The sequence below is a fragment of the Netta rufina genome (genome assembly GCF_964035555.1).
Source record: "Netta rufina genome assembly, chromosome: 3".
NCBI classification, from domain to species: Eukaryota; Metazoa; Chordata; class Aves; order Anseriformes; family Anatidae; genus Netta; species Netta rufina.
In genome coordinates, this window is record NC_140125.1 from 53404804 (window position 1) to 53427672 (window position 22869).

The following is a 22869-nucleotide window of genomic DNA, read 5'->3' on the forward strand; positions in this document are numbered from 1 at the left end:
GTGCAGGGCCTGGAGGACTCAGTCCTGTGAGGAGCGGCTGAGGGAGCTGGGGGTGTTTGGTCTGGGGAAGAGGAGGCTCAGGGCAGACCTCATTGCTCTCTGCAGCTACCTGAAGGGAAGGTGTGGGGAGCTGGGGGTCGGCCTCTTCTCGCAGTGATAGGACCCGAGGGAATGGCCTCCAGTTGCCACCAGGGGAGGTTCAGGCTGGCAATGTGGAGACATTTCTGCTCAGAAGGAGCAGCCAGGCACTGGGACGGGTTGCCCAGGGAGGTGGTGGAGTCACCGTCCCTGGGGGTGCTCAAGGAGAGGCTGGACGTGGTGCTTGGGGACATGGTCAGTGGGGACACTGGTGGTAGGGGGTGGTTGGGCTGGATGATCTTGGAGGGCCTGTCTAGCCCTAGCGATTCTGTGTGTGGTCAGCAGGGCAGGATGTGCTCCCCATGGCCCTGCCCCAGCTGTGGGGTAGCGGCTGCCCCCATGGCTGCTGCCCCCGTCACAGGGAAGCCTCTTCGCTAACGGACCCGGGCGGGCCCCGCCAACCCTCCCCTCCCCTCAGCGGCGGCGGCGCTGTCCCCGCCCCGGTGTGGCACATCCCTCCCTCCCTGCCTCCCTTTTTCCCTCCCTCCCTCCCTCCTTCCCTCCTTCCCTCCCTCCCCGCGGCGGGGCCGGCCGAGGCTCCGCGCCATGCCCGCCTTTAAACGGCAGGTGCGGGGGAGCGGGGCAGACGCGCCACCGGCGGCGGCCCGGCGGTAGCGGCTGGGGCTGGGACTGTGCTGTGTGGGGCTGTACTGGGCTGTACTGGGCTGTGCTGGGCTGTGCTGGGCTGTGCTGTGCTCTGCGGAGCGGAGCATGTCGGTGGCGACCGGGGGCAGCGAGGCGGCGGCGGGCGGCGGCGGCGGGGGCCGCGTCTTCTTCCAGAGCCCCCGCGGTGGCGGCGGCGGCGGCGGAGGAGGAGGAGGAGGCGGCGGCGGCTCCTCGCGGGAGGAGGCGGCGGTGGCGGCGGCGCAGGTCCAGCAGCGGCGGCAGCAGCAGGGGAAGGTGACGGTGAAGTACGACCGCAAGGAGCTGCGCAAGCGGCTGGTGCTGGAGGAGTGGATCGTGGAGCAGCTGGGGCAGCTCTACGGCTGCGAGGTGCGGGGCGACCCGGGCCGGGGGTGCCGGGGGCTGGAGGACGGTGTGCGGGGGGATCGGGGCTGGTGCCTGGTGCTTCGCCTTGGCACAGCTCCGCCAGCAGCATAACCTTGTGGTACCCCTGGTTTGCTGCTGTGAAGGGTCCAGGTGCTCAGCCTGCACCGAGGGTCTCGCCCGGCTGTGCCACCCGCCTTGGCTCAATGAAGCCATTGGGAGCTGGGCTGGGTGGCAGCTCCCACATCCCTGGAGCCCACGGCTCGCCCTGCTACACCACACCAGGATGGGCTCGGCAGGGCCCCAGGTGTGCTCGGGGAGCCTGAGGTATGCAGGACTCGGTGCACGTACCCCAAACTGATGCCCGGAGGCAGCCCCTTGTCTCTCAGAAGCAGCTCAGCAGCAGGTCTGCCAGAAATGGACTGGCCCTCACCAGAAATGCGCACGTGACGAGGGAAAGCCTCCTGAACTATTCGTGCCAGTGAACTAAGGGAGGGAAGGGTGCCGGTGGGTTAAAAATAAGCAGCTGCTGCTCTCCGCCTTGGCGCGGCTTGCCCGTGCAGCCGCCTGCTTCATGAGGCCGTGTAACCTGTAGGCTGAGAGGATTTCTTTGGGGCCAGCAGTGCTTCAGTCGGTCTGCATGAGCTGATGGATTTGTGTTTGCATGAAGCGATAACGTGGTCAGTAGCTGGCTTGCTGCACCTCCTGCCGCTGCTTGACTCACGCTGCTGTAACCCCGGGGCCTGTTTGGGCAACGTGTTGTGTGCTTTTGACACATAGGTGGAGTTGTTCTTTATGCAAAAAAAAACGTGTCGTACGTGGGACCAAACCAAGGTCTGAAGGAGTTATTGCTGCTCTTAACAGTGTTCAAAGAACTGGCTTGCTGCGTGGAAACACTTGAGGAATAAATCTTATAGTCTTTTCCTTATCATAGGTGCCACCAATGACTGAAACAGAAGGAGGTCTGCATTAGGAGAGGGGCTCTCCGTTGAGATGGGGACTGTATATGGCTGCATAATATATGGCTGTTTTTTCTTTGATAACTGGCTTTCTCAGATGTCTTTTAGTAGAAAAAATGGTTTGAGACAACAGGTGAAAGCGTTTTTAGCTTTGAAGGTTGAGGGCAAAATGTGTAGGTCGTCGGCTCTTTGCTGCTGTGCTGGGACTCCGTCCAGTCTCACACCGATGGCAGCAGTGAAAAGGTCAAGTAATTAATGTGTTATCAACATCAGGCTGAAGATGCATGATGTGTGTAGCCAATAAAGACGACAGCAATTTGATGTAAGATGCTTTGCTTGAATCTGCCTGAATGACTTCTAGGCTTACAGATGCAGCTCTTGTGCTGAAACAAAATCTCCTAGGCAGCGTTGGTAACTTTGTCCATCGGCAGGCGGGGGGCAGTGTGGGGACTGCTTGCTTCAACCTCTGTAGGTCTACCATGACTTCCTTGATGTTGTGACATTTAAGTTCTGAAACAGCCTCAGATCGGCTGGAATGTCAGAAATAGCCTGAAATTTCGAAGCCTGAAAGAGCTAACCAGTGTTAGCTTCTTCTAAAGAGCAGAGCACACCGTTCCTGGGAAGAACAGAAATAAGAGAGCAGAGCATGCTTGCAGTGCCATATGCTGAAAGGCTGCATAAAGACCTGGGTGTCTCTTTGTAGGACTGAGTACATGTAGTGCCTACCCACTTTTTTCCATGTAAATAATGTTTTCTGCTGAATTATGCCAAGATCTATCAGTAAGTGGACACCTACAGAAAGACTGCCTTTATTCAAAGCTAGACATGTATTCGTAGCCTCTCAAGTACCTGCAAGTCAAGTCAGCTATGTGCTCGTGAGTATGTCTTGGCTTGGTGACAAGGTTTAAGAGATGAGGTCTGGAAGTAAGGAGACAGGTTTGCTTTTCAGGTTCTTTTCCAAGTGAATCTTGGTTTTACCTGTACAGGTTTTAGTTTCAAAAATTAGATGCCAAATTGGGTAATGGAGCTGGGGGAATGTAGTTTAGAAAGAGCTCTTTGAGACTGGTGTTGATGCTGACCACACATACATCATCCAACGATCAGCTTTAGAAAGGCTGCTTCTTCATGAAGCGGAGTTTAGGGATAAAGACCAACCGGAGGGGTGAAGGATTCCCATGGCAGTAAACTTCAGTGGGACCAGAGACTCGTAAGCAGGGTTCATTTGGCACCAGAATCCGTCAGGCTGATTTACTAAGGACGAGTGCTTCAGGTGAGCATCAGTCTGGCTGTTTGGTCATGGAGCTGCTGTCATTAAAAAATGAAGTTTTATAACCTGTTCACTTTGGTTTGTATGAATGCTAAAACTGAGGATGCAGTCTCAAATTAGGGCATTGAAAATGCAGTGCCTTAATCACAGGACTTGAACTGACTTCAGCGTTGATCTTTACTACATGTCTGGTTTCTAAAAATAGTTTCTCTAAGGATGCTTCATGTTTTGGCCTAAACTCATTATTGGTTAAGAATTGCTACATAACACTGCACAGCACAACTTGCATCACCGCTATTAATGATTTGTAACTTGTGTGTCAGAATCTAAGTGATGACAGCCCGGTTCTCCAGGTATAGGATCCGCAGTGTACGCTCCTACAGAACTAGTACAACGTTATATATGGAAAAAGCTGCTGTATTTGACCCCAGAAACCATTCTGCTTTTCAAGTACATCACTGTGCTCAGGTGTACTGCCTACCCCCGAGTACAGCATTTGCTGTAGGTGGCAGAATGCTGGTGGAATAAGAGCACAGAGGACAGACATATGGACTTTACACAGCATTAATAAACAGCGAAGAAAGATTTTGCTGTGCTATGGGTTTGTTCCATGTAGAGGCATGGATGGTCAAATGGAACGAGCCCTTAGATTTTGGACTCTAAAAGTTGGAGGTAAACTTTTTTCTTCTAATATGAGCTGTTGCTGAGCATAGTTGAGATAATCCACTATTTTATGAGAGTGTGTCTAATCACGTACGGATATCAGTGCTTGGGATATGATCTTGGTTTAGAAGCAGCAGGGAAATTACATTCAAGCTTATGCCTTCTCTGTTGCAGGGCAATATACACTTATTGTGGGATTCTATGTTTAAAAATTCAACACACAAGCAAAAACAACTGGAAGAGCTGCCCACAAAAGCCCCTCAAGCATTTGATTTCAGAGCACGGAGCCGTGCCAGACCCAGGATTTGTTTGTGCCAAACTGAGGATTGTTGTCACACAGGGTTCTCTTCCACTGCCTGGTACATGGGGACTGCAAGGACAGGAGTGGCATAAAGCCCTGCACTGGGTAAGGGATTTCATGTTGGCAGGGCCAGTCATTGCCGCTGTTTGTTTAAAAAAAAGGGTATTGGTGGGGAATGGGAGGGAAGGGAGCCCTTAAGTCTGTTCCAGCACAGGCTGATCTCCCTTCCCCTGGGTGCTGTGTGGATGAGCACCCTCTTTGGCTGTTTTCCTGGAGCCGCTGGGATGTGCTAGCAGCAGCAGCTTGTGCCTAGCGGAGCATCGGGGGGAGTCTGTCGGTCTGTAGGCACTTGAGTTCGAACTGCTCGGTGCTAGACGGGAGGAAACAAGAGGAAGGCACTTATCTAGGCTGAAGAGCCGGATCGCGAAAGCAGAAACTTCCTGGCCCTCCCTCTCCCCTCCTGCCACCCAAATGTTTTGGCTGTGGTGTTAGGGCTGGTGGCAGGCTGTGAAAGGTGGCGTGAGGGCGGCAGGGAAGGTGTGCAGTCTGCCTCCTGCCAGGCTTCCCGGGAAGGATGGACTGGTGCAAGAGGGGCACAAATCACTTAACCGTGACCTCCGAAGAAATGAGCTGCCTTGACTCTTTTCCAAGATGTATTTTCGGTACTGAATCCATTTGCAGATGGATGCAGGAGCAGTGCTGCATATGCAGAATGACTGGATGCTCTACAGGGTACCCCAGGCAAGTTTTGTGAGCTGATGGACTCATCTGCAGCTGCTTCTTCCCCAGCCACTTGGGCCTGTATTCGTGTGCTCACCGCCCTTCGGCACAGCGTGGACCACCACCTCCAGCCCATCCTGCCGGCGTGCCCGCGGGTCCCGTGTAGCTGAGGAGTTGCCATGGCTACTGGCGATCTGTTTCGCTCCGGATTGGAAGAACATTGAGTACAAGGGCCAAATGCTTTATTTTTATTTTATTTTTCCCCCAAACACACCATTATTTCCAAAACAGCCTGCTTAGTATGCTGCCGAGGCTGCCCTTCAGTAATGTGGACCTGATGGTATGACCAGGTACAACTTATTCTTCAGGCTACTGTGAGATAACGTTTGAAGTTTATTATTCATTTCTCACAAAGGTGTTTGCAAGGAAATCAGCTGAATAAAACACCACGGCAACAAACTCACTGACTGTCTGACTCTTTGAATAGACTTCCTCTGACTTGGACAAAGACCTCACAAATGGTAATTGTGTGTGAACTCGTTTCGAAATGGATCCGAAGTGGAAAGAGACTGAGAGAGGTCTGAGAATTAGAGCCGTTCTGTAAAAAGAAGCATGTCAGTAGCAAGTGCAGTAAAGGATTTCTTTCTTCAGGAAAACGAGTATGACAGTCTAGATGCATTGGAGTATACGTAGAGGCTCATCAAATTGCCTGCCTTCTTTCTGGATGTATTTGAGTTGTTTCATTTGGACGCTTATTTCTGATGCCAGATCTCCGCGGTATGAACCTCACAGCACTCTCCTGAGGGCAGGGATGCTGCTCAACAACCAGAGCAGGTCGAAGAGTTGCTATCATCAGAGACCTCCGAAGGATATGGGCAACACCGGAACAGCACAGGCTTCTCCAATCATGTAGCAACCACGGAAAGGTATTTGCAGAGTCCCAAGGGTACAAAACAGAAAGCTCAAAATGGCCTATAAAATGCTTGGAGCTGTAAAACAACCCTCGTAAAATGCATGCTGCTGCTTTCAGGAAGAAGGAATGGGCTTAAGTACCTGTGAGGGTGCCGAGCACCTGCTGGCACTGAGGCCAGAGCCTTTTGTCTCTAAATGTGCAGCTTAAGCTCTGCGTTGAGGTTCTGAAGACCCTAATCTAGAAGGAAATGTGCCGCCATTCAGCTACCTTCCTCCTTTTTAAATGCAAAATTTTTGCTACATCCCGAGGAGTCCAGGAAAATTATTTTTTCAAACCACTTGAGCTTTGTATGGCCTGAGTGTCGTAGCTCATTGTTTTATATTCAGTAGCAGCAATATTTTCGACTTGTAATTTAGAAGCTTTACAGTGTAAATCTTAATCTTCCACCAGCTATTCCATATCAAGCCTTGTCCTTTCCCTCTCTGTTCAGGACTGAACTGGTCTCTTTGCCGAAGGGGTAGGTGTGGTGGTTTTATGACGAAGCAAAGAAATAATTGATTGCTTACATCACCTTTCATAATTGCACTTCTTAAAAACAGTATCTGCCAACCGTTGTGGCTACAGCCTCTTCTGCCTCCAGGCAAAGTGCTTTACATACACTCGGTGCCTGATTATCCGTGGTAACTGGGGTGGGGACTGGGAAGGGGTGGAGAACATGGAAAAACTGTGGATTTAAAAATAAAATAAAATTGTAAACTCTGCTACAAATAACTCAGCAAACAAACAGCTGAAGCGGGGAGGGGGCGGGTTGTTTCTCTACCTTTTTCTCCTGCTCAGGTTCATCACACGCTTTTGCTTTTGGACTCGAGTCTACCCTGGATGTGCCTGTACTTGCAGCACAAACTACAGCATGGATGATCTGTCCCCAGATAGCTGGGAGCTGGTTACTTCGAGCTTTGCTGCACTGCCTTGTACCCCTGTGCTCTGGCAGGGCAGGAAGGAAGAGGCTCTCCCCCATTATTCTCAGAGCTTTGCATGTTTAGAGCGAATCTAAATTGCTATAAAACCAAGTGCCTGAAACAAAAATAGCTCTGTTTAAGTGAGAAAGATTCGTCTTTCATGGCACGTCTGCCTCCTGTTAAAAGGCATAGTGAATATTTCGAAGGAGGTGTCGGATCTAAATAAAAAGATGTTCTACTTGACGTAGATCTTAACTGTTGCAGTACTTCTGCAATTAGGGCTGTCGCCTGCCTTAACTATTTCTCTGTTGATCCATGCATTCTTGTAGCTCTCCCTTTAGATTAGGTGGTTTCCATCCACTTGAAAAGGCACTGTACCTGTCCCCATATCCAACCAAAAAAACCCTGGGCAGTTTTGTAGTGCATGCTACTATATATGGTCTGCGTGAAGCAGTTCTCCAGGACTACAGCAAATGCTCGTGAAAAAATAGGCTATCGCATCTCTAACCTGATTCAGCCTGAGTTATGGTCACCTTGTCTCTTGTCACCACAGGTGATAAAGCAGCAGCAACATCATCAATCCATTCTCCCAGCAGCCTTGTGTCTTGCCTGCAGTATAAGAAGTCTGAGTTCTCATTTTTCCCTTCTCTTTTTATTTTCTTTCCTTCTATCTAACTCCAGAAAGTTCTGTTTGACAGCACAAATTGAGTAGGTTAGACATGGCCATCCATCTATGTCACTGCAGCGTTTGGCTGCCTGTCATAAAACATTGGCAGTTTCTTTTGCTGCCCCCCAGCATGACACACGGAATTATCTGAGTCAAGATTTCCAGAAGTTATTAATGTTGGAGAAGGTGGGGGGGGGAGAAGGATAAAATCTTAATTTTATGCAGTCTGTACAGCAGCAGTATGACTGTATTTCAAAGGTAGAATAAATTTAGCGTGTTAAAGATCTTGGAACGAAGAACGGTTTGGGCAGAGGTGCACACTGAAACAAATCAAATCTCCTTTGAAGTGATAAGTGTTTAATTCTGAGGCTCGCATTTGAATAGCAGAACTGTTACCTTGTTTTTCCCCCGAAGGAGCATGGTATCTGTTCTAGGAACCAGTTCAACGCAGTATCTTAAGCTGTTTTCAAGGAACACACAGATCACAGCCCCAGAAGGCATCTTGTATCTTTTTAATATACGTGATATTTATCAGCAGTGCAGATCTAGTAGATCTGAACCTAGAGAAAAATTATGTGTACTATAGATCTTTAATTATTAGAACGTTGATAGCTTAATTAATTCCATGTATAATATGGAAGTGGAGCAAATCTAGCACAAAAGCACTCATTGGAAGAGATGTAATGGCAAGTGTGTAAGTGGCTGGCTTGTGCGGTGGGAGCTAGGCTACAGGTGACATGACTTTTGGATGGAGAACACCTTTCTGAGTGTGGTGCTAACAACAGGGTCACACACTTCAGTCCCGTGTGTTGGACTTGATAAATAAAAATGATGGCACAGCGAATGCCTAATGAAAAACCTCGTATCAGACTGTCTTAATAGGATTACTTTCTAGAACACAGAATTGGGAAGGATCTCCTAGAGTCTGCTTTTTCATTTATAGATAAGCTCTTCTTTGCATTTGATACCATTTTGTAACGGAGCAACTCAGTTATATGATGTTTCTTTCCAGATTACTTCATAAATTCATAAGTATACCTGTCAGGCACTAAGGTTTTTTCACTTCTGTCATAAATTATAGAAGGCCATAGACAGAAGGCTTGTGCTTGCTTGGCATCTTCTTGTCTGGATTCTCACTCAGGGGCAAAGTTTTAATGCACTTTATCATGTCCTTACTCTGAGCATCATGAGGGTCAAGTGATGACCACAGGAAAGGGGCAGAAGTATTGAGGCAGTGACTGCTGTAGATCACTTACTACCTTACGATCTGTCGAGATTACTACCTGCCTCTTGACGAGATGTCTGCAGACTGCAGGAGAAATGTGCTCACTAATATTTCATAGAGTTAATTTAGCAATACTTGGAAAATATATGATGGTAACCGCTCAAGATCCTACCTTCAGCATGTGAATGATGCCTTCTTTAAAATATATATATGAATTGACTCTAGCATGATTTGTTCTTCTTCAGGTGAGTGATTATAACGGTTTGACACATCTACTTCAAGCACAGGGAATTCCTTGAGCTTTTGTGACTGGCTGCTTTACGTTTTGAAGGATAATACCCCAAACACATATTGCAATTCATGTCAGAAAAGAGCTCCAGATGTTCTGGAATAAACTCTTGGTTCTTAGTTTTGTTGTGCTGCTGGTAATTGTACTGTTTTAGTACACTTCAGCCCTTACTCAGCTGTCCCTGCAGTACGAGTTTAAACCTTTAGCTAAACACACTAGTAGTTGACTTGCTTGTAGGTATCCACCTGCTGTGTGCTGGTCAAGACCAAACGGAGGAGATTTTCTGTGGTGTCTTGAAGTAATTCTGACCACCAAGTACACCAAGATGAGGAAGCAAGGCCAATCCTTGTCTTTGTCATCTGGAGGCTGCCTTGTCTCAGGCTGCCTGCAGTGGAGGCCTCTAGGACCACTTCTATGAAAGAAAACACCTCAGTGACCTCCCTCCTTTGCCTCCTTTTCAGTAGGTCTCTGAACACTTCTTTCTGGTCATTTCTTTCAGTTCGTGCTAGATTTCCACTTGAAACGTTTATGTCACGACTACTATTTTAGCTCTTACTCTGAGTTAGTAGTTTGCATGTAGCAAGCAGTAGTTTGAACGCAGCAAGTAGAAGAAGGCAGGGCCAGGTGCCAAAATACATTTTTGGGAACTGGCAGGCAGAAGGAACAGTGGGATCACACAGTGGACCCACACAGTCTTTGGCTCCCTTCTCCTGGGGTTTGTTGTCCCGGGCGGGCTAGTCGCAGCAGATTATTCCACTCCCTGGATCTGAAGCAGTTTAACAAATTCATTTTAAAGATTCCTCAGGCGGTGCTCTATCTTTGGCAGTCTGGGGACTTGCCCGGGGAGCTAACCGATGTCTCTGGCCCCTGGGGAAGAGGAGTGCCGGCTTTGGAGCGTGTTACAACTCCTGCTGATGCCTCTTGATGCTGGTGGACCCGGGCCAACACGCATCAACTGCAAGGCCTGGCTCATCTTCTGCTCAAAATTAGTGTCTGGGGGGAGGCAGAGGGAGGCCTAGGAGCCATCACCGTGCAGAGGACACTGCTCGGCCCAGCCACCACTTGGAGGGATACGGAAAGCTCTCCAGGTCTCTTGCCAGCTGAATTTCTGACAGGATTGTGTTGCTCCTGGATTCTGTGGAATGTGAGAGCACTTGTTTTGGTTCCACTCGATACAACTTTTTTCCCCCACAGAAGACAGGCTTCTTGTCTACCATGTCAAATCTGGCATGACCTAATCCTTCTGACCGAAGAAATACTGGCGCTGAGAAACCGTCTGTTATTCTGACCAATAAGGCTTTAATTGACTGGTCAGACAAAAATGTGGTGAGGAGACCATGACTGTGTCTGATGCTCGATGTACCCATCCTGTGTGACTGATGGTGGAAGACAATTTATGCACAACTTCTCGGCGCAGAGAAAATGAGTTCTGGAAACTAACAGATGGTTTCTGCAAGGCCGCTGAAGCTGAGGTGAGGAGGGCTATTTAGAGGCCTCATTATCTCACATGCTCTCCCCTTGTGTTCTCTCAAGTGTCCTGATGGAGTAATTAATCCCTGAAGTGCCCCAAGAGGCAAACCTGCTTAATTGCACTGCTGTTTAGCCTAAATTCCCAGAGCGCAAAAGACCTGGTGTTGATCCTATTTGGTTGAAATTTTTTCTTAAACTCTCTTCCTTGGGTCTTTTCCACCTCCACTCTTAGAAGAAAGCAGTCAGTCTGTCAGATCTGATCTAGGGTGGTCCTAGGTTGTCAGGGGTCATGTGGGGAGAGCTTGACACCACTGTGGTCTGTCTGAAGGGGAAAACTGCAGATGAATCTCAGGGCTCCTCTGAAGTGCTAGGTTGATGGTTAGGAACCTCAGCTAGCTCTGTATGAGTTTTATTTCCTTCTGAAAGGGAAACAGATGGAAATGCAGGGATGAGGTGTGTAACCTTTAATTGCAGAAAATGCCCTGCATGTTCCTCCTGCGTTGTCTAGCTGTGGAGCTCAGAGCACATTCCAGCTTTGCTTCCATGTAGCACAGCTTGCCCTCACGAGCACTTTTCGTTCCTAGATGAGAAGTCCTCTCTCCAGTTCCTCTGGTTCACCATTACCTTCTGTGTGGTGCACCAACACAGTATGGGTTTAGCTGGCTTCTCTCTGTCGCGTTCTTCCCATATGCAGAGTTGTGTACAAATTGCAGGGAGGAATCAACTGGGCTCCCACTATTCTGTGGTGGTGACAGACCTGCTGCTGCGGATCAGGCAGTGGTGGGGATGTCCTGTGATGGCTGTGGGGAGAATCATCCCACCTGTGTAATGCCCAAAGTACCACCATTTAGAAAGCTCCCAATGGCTTAACTTACTGCACAGCCTGCCCAAGGGTGACTGTGTAACAGTGATTTAGAGTACGACATGTATTTGCTAATACCAAACTATTTCTGCCTTGTGCGAAAGTGGATGAGGACAAAAAACATGACATGTCCTCCATATCTGCTCTGGAGTGTTTTGTTTAAGAGAAGTGACAACCATGCATAGACTTAGCATGTCCTATTTTTATATCAAGAATACGAGGCATTTGCTTTGGAGACAGCGCTTGGTTTTCAACAAATGTTTCACTGAGATTGGATCTGTGTCATGGGTATGGTTAGAAAGTGCTGAATGCTTCTCTTACTCTTCTCAGTGTAGTTTGTGATCAATGCCTCTTCGTCATTTGGCAATTTCACACTTTAGTGGTTCCTTTAGACTTCTGTAGAGATACACAAATTAGACAAGAATTCCTTAACCAGTGTGTTATGGATATTTTTGGGTAAGTTGAAGTTGTTTTGACAGTTCAGTTATGAAAACAGTAAAATACCAATGTTAGTACTCAAGAAGCCTAAATGAAGTCTAAACCTTACCGTGACTGGATGTCAGCTCCTTCTCAGTGCTTACTAATGACGCTGCAGTTGCAGAATGCAAGATTCTTCATTTTCTCTGCATAATGAGCAGAGGTTTATTTATTTTTATTTTTTAAACTTACGCCTGAATGGAATTCTTGATGTACTGTGTTGTTAAAGGAAGTTCTTCTGGGGGAAGCAAAAAAGTATTTTGGCATCCTAAAATATTTTTCTTACGATCACATCTTCTCACCAATTTATTTTATTCGGTGTTGTGATAGAGCAGATAGAGAGCTACAGCTGTCGTAACACAGGATTGACTTATTATCAGTTATGAGCACCAAGAGTTGTAGTTTCCAGAATTCAGAATCTTATGGCATTTGGTCTTGTATTTCTTGTGGTGCTTGTTTCCCATAATTTAGCAGCAATGGCATGAAGCCCAGGTAACTTGCTGCTCCACCTTGTGTCGTGCCCACACCTCCACCTGCTGGCTGCATCCCCGCTTTTACTGCCTGTGGCTCTTAGGGTAATTTACCCACTTAAATGCATACCACAAGGGCATATCTCCTGCCTTGAGAACTGCTCTAAAATTTAAGTGCATGAGAGAATGGAGTGGTTGGGAACTCTTGGGACCCCTTGTCCTAGAAAGTGCAGAGGCTGCAGTTGCTGATAGGGCTGTGAGAAGACAGAGAATTTCGCACCTTTGCTCCACTTATTTCTCCACTGCAGTGTCAGCAAGTTCTGCTCAGTCCTAAACGCCACATATTTTACTAGGAGAGAGCAAATACTCCTCTCTCCTCTAAAGCTTGCTTTTGTCCATCTGTGTGGTAGGCAGTAGATGGGTATCCACTGTCCCTGAGCCAGCTGTTGGCTTATTAGGACCAGGCAGGTAGGCACTGGAGAAGCAAAGGAGAAAATGGAAAGTTGGGTGGGCCTGGAGAGGCAAAAGTAAGGTAGAGATGGTGGGATGAGAATAGCGAGTCTTTGGCAGGCTGCCTGCCCTTCTCTGTTTTGCCATGTTATTTCTTTTCCCTAGTGAGTACATCGGGTTTAAGTATGTGGGTAGATGTTCCCTTGCCTGAGCTCTGCTGGCTTGCTTCTGGCAGCAGCTAGGGTCAGTAGGAGCTGCCAATTTGATACAAGTAAGCAATTTTTCAGTAAGTTATTTTTCTTCCTGTTCCCCCAAGCCCCTGATCCACCTCGTCCCCTTCTATCTTTCTCTTCTCCGTTAGGCTTTAAAGACGCAATGCTCACACTGTAGGTATGGTGGAAGAGGGAACATCTGAAGTTAGGAACTGTAGGGACAATGAGATTGACAGTGCTTCTGTTTTAAGTTGGCTTATCTGGCTCTAGAGGCTGCTTTTGGGACAAGTGGGTACTGTAATTTTGTATTTTAAGAAAACTTCTTTTGAATAAAGTTTAAAGCAATGCCAATATTGAGGAATCTGCAGTAACACTGGGAACAGATTAAGGGAGAAATACTGCAATCACTACCAACAGCTGCTGGCCTTCCTACAAATAAATGAGGATATCTGTACATTTAACTCTGAGCTGTGATGTGCCCAAATGCTTTTAAAGTATTTGGTTTTAGTAACTTTTTTGTTCAGGGGGTCTGGGCAAGTGTCTTTAGGGACACTTGTGCAGTTGCCAACGTGCTCGAAGCGTACCACTAGTGGGTGAAATGGTCTTCTCAGACTTTTCTGGACTGACAGATGTTGAGCGAGATAAATTGTTGATGGCATTTCATGGAACAGCAAATGCAGGGTCCAAATGTCTAAGGTACAAGCTGTAGTAGAAACAGAATAATAGACAGTTACGAGCTGTTTTTCTGCACCCCGTGCCTCTGAGAGGAATGTTACGAGGCAAATTTTTTAATAGAAGCAATTTTCCACTCGCTGAGCCCATCTTAACACTTGTTTAATTTTAGTACTCCAGCTATGCTAGAAATAGTGTTAGAAAGTGGTGGTCTTTTAACGTTAGGCTCAAAGTGACCTGTTCACCGTCACGTTACAGCATCTGCTTCTGCTCCAGACTATTACCATTTTCTCATCCTTTGATATTTTTTTTAACCTTTATGAGAAGGCAAAACCTGAACTATACATGCAATTACTTCTGCAGTGCTGAACAGAGATGTGCTTCTGAAGCGCTGACTGTCTGGCTATGCCTTGAAAAAGCAGAATTTTTTTTTCCCCCTTCTGATTTTCACTGCTGCATTGTTAGGCATAAAAGCAGTGAGGCTAGAGTATGTCTGACTGTCCTGCTCCAACACTGGCTTGTCTTTGATGGCGACTCCAACCCCTCGGATTGTTTCTTTTAGCACTCATCTGCCTTTCTGCTTCTCTGCTTTGCCAGTGGTCAGTTAGCAAATTGATGTCAGGAAGGTTAGATTAAAACCTAGGCTGGGGATTTCTTCCCTCAAAAGACAAGGTACACAGAGGAGGCAAGGCAGGGGAAGCCATCCATGCGTGAAGGCAGGCTGGCTGGCAGAGGAGCTGAGCACAGCGGCTGCCTTACAGCTGCTCTGCTGCTGCAGGAGCGGGGGCTTTGCTTGCTCTCAGGTACGGGGAAGCGAAGCAGAGCGTGTGTGCGTGTGTTGTATGAGGGGAATTAATGTATGCAAAGACATGCCCACTTGGCATTGCTCCAGCTTAGCGTTTGAGATGCTGCTGGAAATGAGAAATAGAGTGAAAGCTGGAGGAAAAGGAGTGTGAGCTCTTCTCTCACGAATTAAAGCCTTCTCCGCTCACATCTTGTATTGCTCAGTGCAGAGCAGCAGCGATGCTGAAGCTGACTCCTGGCCAAAGCGTGGCCCTGGAGCAGCAGGCCTGCCTGGTGGGCTGGTTGGTGACAAATGAAGGAAAACCTGTGCGCCCGTGGAGAAAGCAGAAAGGTTGACAGCAGTCCCGTGGTGCTGGCTGGGAGGCGTTTCTGGAGCTTGCCTCTGCGGCTGACTGCGAATACAATACTCGGTGAGACATCTTCCTTTTCCCTTCCTGTGCTGTACAGCAGAGCCGTGATGCTGCTGCAGGGCTTGAGCAGCCCTGGGCCTTGTTGCAGGTTCCCAAATGTGCGGGCCTGGCACCCATACCATGCATGCTGGGCTGAAGCCAGGCCAGGACGTGGGCCTGCGGTGGGGCCGGGCTGTGGGGAGCTGGAGCCCGGCCCTGATGTGGCCTCGCTGGGGCTGGGGCTGGTGGCCCTGGGCTGATGTGGGGTCCTGGGGGCAAGCAGGGACAGGCAGGGCTGGCGGTCCCCTCAGGGCGCTGCACTGAGGTTGGTTTGGCTCCTGGGGCTGGCTTGCCTGTGAGCATGGTGTGCTTTGGGATATATTCTTATGAAAGGCTTTTAGTTCTGGGTGTTTTTTAAGGCTGTTGGGGTCAAGTGTCAGAAGTTCGGCCTTGTGGGGGAGGTCTCTAGGTCTGGAAGAGGCTTTGATGTGTGGGTGCACGATGCTGGGTTTCAGAGGTGTCCGTACAGACCCAGCTGTTGTGCCACAGCCAGAGCAGCCACCCCACCCCAAGGGAAAGGTGCGTGTCGCACCACTCATTTGCTTTCTGTGGGAAGACTCATTTCTGATGTGCATTTGTACAGCCATGAAACCCGTTTAAATGTCCATTTCTGGAACAATATTTCTTCTCTTAATTTTTGCGTATTGCAGCAGCTTGGTATGCCGAAAGATTCGGCTTGCGACAGGTTGACAGCACTGAGGGTGAAACAGGCAAACCCCAGGGGCCGGCAGCGCCGTGTGGAGGCGAGCTGCGTGGACCTGCCTGACATGGGAGCCCTGAAGGCAGTCCTGCAAGGGGCTGAGTGCTGGGCAGAGGTGTGAAAGAGTAAAGATGGGAAGAGCCCGAGTGCTGATTGGGATCCAGCATTCTCCCAGAAGTCAGCCATACAGCTCCCTCCTACCTCATGGTCATGGGAGTGCAGTGACAGACAAGCACAGAAGAAGGGAGTACAGAAAAGTCTGACTCCTCCAGTTGCATCTTCCTCTTCTACAGTGCACAAACAGACCTGCAGATTTCTGCAGAGATTCATGTAGGTGAGGAAAAAAGAATTAAACTGGTTGGATAGTACTTTCTTTGCAGCTGTGTAAGCCAGCCTTGGCTGCTGCTGTGTTAATGGTACCTTAAAGAAAACTATCAGCATGCTAATGGCAGCTCTGAAAACAGAAACTTACCCTGCACCATCCCATTCATCTCCAAAGAGATGGGCATTTCCAGTCCTAATGATCCATTTAACTGCCAGTATTAAACACACATCTCAAGAAAAATTATATGCAATTAAACAGGAAGAAGCCTGTTAATGTAACATCATGGCTGTGTGACTGAGGACAGTCAAGCAACTTCAAGACAGATTCTAAAACTGAGGTTAGCTTTAGTTCGGCTCTTATTCACAGTATTTTATTATTCCCAGGTAAATATTTGCATTGCATTAGTTCTAAAGTGCAGTCAGTCTCAAGTGCTCAAAGGTTAATGAACAAAGCGTCAGAAATAAGGGCTAGCTAAGGATTTCATCCACGTCAGAGATGAAAATGATCACATTGTGACTTGCCCAATGTCACACGTGCTCCTTGGGAAGACGTGACTGTAAGGTTGTTAGTCTTTGCTGTCTAATTGGAAGATGACCTTTATTTGCTATCTGTAATTCCTGTTTCCAAAGTGTGAAGCTCTTCTCTCTGCCAAAACAAGCCTAACTGTGAGCGGTAAACTTTTGCAAGCCCTGGAGAGCAGTCTTGCAGTGCTCGAATGAATTCAGTGCTCAGCTGGATGTTTCTTCTGCATGCCAGGACGCCTTGCACGTCAACCATCCCCAGCTGCAGAGCAGGTGGACTAACCTGGGTTGCTAGCCCCAGAGCACTTGTAAACAGCGTGGGTTGCAGTGTGTGCCGGGGCACTTGGGTCACATATGCCCGTTGCTAGGACTGCTGGGGCTTTATTCCCATAGCTTTCTGCTGCAGCAAGCCGAGCTGCTCCTCAGTTCCCAGTGAGCTGGGGGAGCTGGTTGGACCTCGGGGCATGTTTTGAGGGGGCAGGGAGGAAGATATTGTGGGAAAGCATCAAATGACTGAAGTTGCTGTAGGGCTCTAATCAAAGGGCTGTAATCTTCAAAAGGTGGAAGAGCACCAGCCCACGAGTAAGCAGCACTGGGGGATTTGCCTGTACTTCCAAATAGGCTGGGAGTGGAGCACCAGGGTGCGTGGTGCACTTCTCGTGTGGTCCGAGCTCGCTGGGAGCAAGGCATGAGCTGAAGCTGACTTGCCAAGAGTTTAAAGAAGGCCAGAATAGTTTCTTATGGAAAAAAAAAAAAAAAGTCATAGAAGAAAGATACCACTGCCTTGACTGCTAGGGCAATGTAGAATTGCTTTGATGTAAAACTTTAGCCCAGCGCTCAAAACAACTCTATCACCTGAGCCAGACTGCCAGGTTGAACGTGTATGTAACACAGGCCATCAGGCTGTGCTTACCAGGGGATAAGTAATTCTAAACTGCAACTTTAATTTACCCTCACTTGTTCCTCTGTGTAGGTTGAATCTTCCTTGTAGATTGGAAGCTGTGAACCATTATTTCTCCTCGGCTATATCTGAAGTATTTAAGGACTTACCACACTAATATTCACTATTTGCGTGGATATCCTGGGCTGTCCTTAAGCTATAAAAAATAGATTCCCCTTTTTTCTGTGTACAGACATTTTTTGCCTGTTTGTTAAGAACCACGACATGGAGAGACGCAGAAATTAACCTGCTTTCCTAACTGTCTTTGCATAAGCAGTTATCCAGAGCTGCCTCTGAAACCACAGCAGGAAATGAGTTTTGGTCTGCCTTGAAACAGAGTGAAACTGATGTCCCAATTTTTCTAATTAAATACATAGTTGTTTAATCCCTTTGGATTGGAAAATGGTGTTGCAAGTGCATGTATTTCGGTTTTGAATATTTTTGTGTTACAAATCGTCTTATGTTTTGGCTTGTCTATTCAGCAGCAGGTGCCAAAGGCATAATATGAAGGATCTTCAGCATTTTTAAGATGGAGCACATATACGAGTATTCCTGGCATAGCTCACCTCCCGCTTGTGGCTGTAGGTAATGGGGTTTTTAACAAAGGGGAACTGGATACATTTAATTTTAGCAAGTGGCAATGGATTAACTCCCTATTCCATGAGATTAGAGTCCTTCCTTTTCAGAAAGTGCTCCCTGGGTGCTGTGTTCTGCTGTGCTGAAACGCCCAGGCGATGGCTGCTGCGCCCATTCTGCACGCAGTAGATTTTAGCCTGTGAACCATGACTATGGAAGGAAACACTGCTTGTTATGAGTGTAGGATTTATTAGGGCTTGCCGGAGCAAAGCTTGCCTTTGGATGCTGCAGAAGTGCGGAGCCCAGCTCCCCTTCGTCGGAGGAAAAAGTCTGCCTGGGAGGCTGGATTCAGGCCAGTTGCTGTACAAGAAGCTTCTCATGCTGCTGCTGCGCTCTGGCACGCTCAGTCTCCCTGACCAGCTCTTGGAAAATTGCTAGTGTTTCTTTAGCACTGGAGCATGTCAGGCTACTCATCCAAACTTTTAATTTGAAACTGGGTATTCTATTTTTAGCCAGAGCCTGAAGTGGTTTTCAAAATCCACCTGCCACTTTCATTATCCTCTTTCCGTTTTTGTTTTTTTCTTTTTCCCGTGCTCATTGATAAGAGAAAATACTAAAGCGTGCATCCCTTTTGGCTTGTGGCTCGTGTGGTTCACCAACATACTTCAGAATGCATAAAAATGAGAACTTGGGTTTTACAGAAATCTGGTAATGCAGGTCGGACAAAGAGATACTGCATGTAATCCTGGTGCTGCATGGGGAATCCTCTGAAGCTCGGTCTATTAATTTGGGAAGGAAAGAGGTCTTTGGGACTACCTGAGCACTGACTGACCATTGCCAGTTTTAAGAAGGACCCCTTCTACTGTGGAGAGTCTTTGGAGCTGGTACTACAGGATGCTTAAAAGCTGAGCAGGAACAGATTACTTTTATGGGCATCAACACTTGTAGCAAGCCCAAAACAGCTTGCTGAGCCCGTTCAAATATAAATCCTGAAAGCTGCTTCTCTGGCCAGTACCAGGTTGGACTGCCACCAGAGCAGGGGGGTTGTGTCAGGGGCACTGAGTGTATTTGTCTCCATTATTAAGCTAAAATGGTGAACCAAAGGTGCTTGGCAGAAAATCTGCGTGTGCATATGTGACTGCTGCCAGGCTCACTTTTATAACATGAGTTTGAAATTGGCTGGGATGATACCTTGACGATTTAGCTGCCTATTTTCACAAAATTTAGAAGCCCCATGAGTACCTTCATTGAAGGGAAGATCTTTGTCCTTTATTAGCTGGTAGTGAATCCACACAGCTAAGCTGCTGGCATCTAGCAAGGGAAGAGCTTTATTTGTGCACCTAGGAATCGAGACATGAATCACAGGAAGCCCAGGCTCCCTGGGACCCACAGCTTCCTCACCTGTGTCCTTGTTTCTGCTCTGTGTAAGAACAGCTGTAAGGAATCCAGCCACAAACGTGGTATGCAGCCCTCTTCGAGTAGCTCCTATGTTGGTCTCTGACAGACCAGACATATATCTACTACTTTGAAACCAGCAATTTATCCCTTCCCTTCCCTTCCCTTCCCTTCCCTTCCCTTCCCTTCCCTTCCCTTCCCTTCCCTTCCCTTCCCTTCCCTTCCCTTCCCTTCCCTTCCCTTCCCTTCCCTTCCCTTCCCTTCCCTTCCCTTCCCTTCCCTTCCCTTCCCTTCCCTTCCCTTCCCTTCCCTTCCCTTCCCTTCCCTTCCCTTCCCTTCCCTTCCCTTCCCTTCCCTTCCCTTCCCTTCCCTTCCCTTCCCTTCCCTTCCCTTCCCTTCCCTTCCCTTCCCTTCCCTTCCCTTCCCTCCCCATGCTGACTTTGAAGTGCCTGTTGTCCTAAAGAAAATTACCTGTTAGTAGCAAGTCAGACTTTGATGTGAAACTTGTTTTCAAGCTAATGCCCTCATCTGCATCTACTTTGCTGATGTGCCACTTCATTGTCAAAGGGAGTCATTGCTCTTTGTGTGCCACAGTTTAAAAAACAAACAAAAGAACAAAACAAACCACCTAAAAATAGCCTCAAGCTCCCGTGGTCCTATACTTTGCCCTGAGTGCTAGGTGAGCGCTCTTGTTCCACCTACAAGAAGCCCTGTAAAAATCAGCAGTTTCAGGACACATTGGATGTAGCTTGTGCTGAAAGCTATTTTGAAACTGAAATCTTTTGGAGTGGGAAACAACAGAAATAAGAGAAAGGAGCACATGGAGCTTCCTCCCTTAGCTCTTTTTCCCAGAGAGGGAAAGGGAGTGCCTGACTTTGATCTTACTCCCTTCCTTCCACCGGGTTTTGCATGCATGTGCATGCAGTTTCGTGTCTGAAGACTTGATTACTGTCTCTGGTACCCCTGGAACATCTCCCACTTGAGAAGATCTGTAGGTGGGAATAGAAACAGGCCTGTGAGAATCTGGAGGGATAAAGACTGTAGGAATCTTCCTTGTGAACATGTTTGTGCTGTTGTGGCCTAGGTCATCCGCAAAGGAGTCTTTCAGGCTTTATTTTGAATTCATTTGAATTCATCCATGTCTATACCCCACGGGATGGTGATGTTATGTTTCCTATATACACTTCACTGCCGTGCAGTCTCTGGATTTAGATGTATGTGCTAAATACAGCGTGTCAGTGGGAGCACTGCTGTTCTTGGAAATATTTATTTTAAATTGTAATGTTCACCTGCTTGACATTTTCTTCCCCTGCACTTCCAATCACATCTTTGATTTCAAAGGTGAAGTTGTATGAGAAGAATGTGAAACAGCATGAGAAGAATGTGAAACAGTCACGTCTTTGACTAAGGTGTGCTAATGCAGAAGAGCTACCTCCTGTTCTAAGAAGTGCAGCAGGGAGGATGCTCAAGCAGTGTTACTTCCCCTTCTTGGTGTCTGCAGGTAGAAAACTATTTTCTGCAGAAAAGACTATTGCATTATATTGAGCAAATTAATTAAAATCTGTCCAAGTTAACAAGTTAATCTTGTTAAAATCTGTCCACGTTAATATTTAACTTGAGGCAGCTAAGTTTTTTTTTTCCTTTTTCCCTTTTTTTTTTTTTGGCACTGAAATTAACGTTTGTTGGGTGGTCAGAGTAGCCAGCTGGTAGCGCCTGTCTTTAGAACTTTTGATGTGTTTCTTTTCAGCTGGTAGCAAAAAAGTTTCGTCTTAAAATACAGTCTAACAGATGGAAGAACTAAATGACATTCATTGTGATTTGTAACATGTCTCGTTTGGCTAAGGAGGATGAGCAACACCAGAGCCAGTCCTTAAGACAGTCTGTCCTTGGTCTCATGTCCTGCCTCAACCTTCACCAAGGTACATGGGATAACTTCTTCAAGATCTGAAGAAGGGCATTGGCTTGGCCCTGCCGGACTAGGGTGGACTGCTGTGTGCATGTTGCCTTCAGGATCAACAGTACCAACAGTGACCTTCAGCGTCTGCCATATCAGGAGGATGCAGGTCTTCCGTGCTGGTATCTGAGTAAGATTCACCTGCCCTGAGGCAGACCTCTATGCTGTAGGTGCTTGATTCTCCCTTTTGAGTCTCCTTCTGTTTACTGTAGATGGTAGACATCTGAAGCCAGGCAAGAGAAATCTCAGCTTTCTGAGTCCTGGGTGTCAGTTAAAAAAAAACAAAACACAAACCAAACCAATAAAAAAAAAAGAAAAAGTTTTGTAGGTGTACTTTAAAATGTAGCCCAAGATGGGACAGTTTATTTGAAAGCAGGGCAGAAGAGAAGAGGACGGAAGGAGAAGGCTAACCTCCAAGTGCTTCCAAGATGGAAGGCAGTGGAAGGAAAAAGCAACACACAGGGATGAGTATTTGGAGTTTGAATCTAGGTAGATTGCTTGAATGATTCCTTGAAAGTCTGCTAGAGGCTAGAAACTAGCCAGCGTTGTCCAGAAGGATGAAACCCATGCTGCTGCAGCCTTTACCTGGTGCTACTCAAGCTTGTCTGGCTCCTCGTTGTAAATAGGTTGTGTGGGCTGAGTCTAAGACATAGAAACATCGAGCCCATGTTACACAAATCATAATTTACAAAAACAAAGTTGATCTGCCTCTTCACACTTTAATTTCTCTAGCCAGCAGCTCCTGAATGATGCCAGCAATTGCAAACTCCCCGTGATTATAATGACTTTGGTGGCCGCTGCAGGAGCTTTTGTCAGACCAAGCAGCTAATATTAGAGCCCTACTGTGACAGGAACATAAATGAGAATTAGTCCTTCCTGAAAAGGTGCTGCTGAGGGGTCTGGTGACGGTGACTGTAAGACAGTGCCTGAAAGACACAATTCGTGTGCCTGAAATACACATTTGAACTTCTCATGATGGTTTACAGAGAACTGGAATCAAAACCTTTAAAACCTTGTTGCTCTGAGACTCCCGGTGTGGAGGTTCAGCCGCTTTAATGTGGGGAAGCAGAACATTCTTCAGATAAATGGCAGCTTATCTTGCTCGGGCACTACAGAAATACCAGTCTCCTTACTTGATGCTTCACTTCAGGGCAGCTCCGTGGAGCCCCAGGGCTGCCTACGTGTCGTGTTTTGCTGGTTGAGTTTGTTGCCGCTGGGATCAGGGCTGTCATAACAGTGCTCACTGCTTTTTTCCTGGGGTGAGGTGCAGGAGTTGACCTGTAGCACCTGAAGGCCTCGCAGGAAAGCCTGCCCTCGTGGTTAGTGGCAGGGGAGGGGAAGGCACGCTGCTGTCAAAATGTGAGCGCTCGTCTCTGGAGGTGCCTCAGAACAAGGCCTCCACGTGCGTGGCTCTGGGTTAGCAGGCAGGGAAACCACTGCAGCAGGCACGGATGGGTTTCAGCAGAGCAAAACCAGGCGTAGTGCCGTGCCCTGCCTGATCCCT

General features: G+C 47.7%; 1 protein-coding gene across 1 annotated transcript in view; it reads left to right on the plus strand.

The window, feature by feature from the left end:
• Positions 1-718: 718 nt before the first annotated feature.
• Positions 719-22869, plus strand: part of PPP1R14C (protein phosphatase 1 regulatory inhibitor subunit 14C) — a 49523-nt gene continuing 27372 nt past the window's right edge. The window contains exon 1 of the mRNA XM_084284138.1: positions 719-1131. Within this exon, the coding sequence (XP_084140264.1) occupies positions 850-1131 (282 nt within the window). The 5' untranslated portion in view covers positions 719-849. The remainder of the gene's footprint in view (positions 1132-22869) is intronic.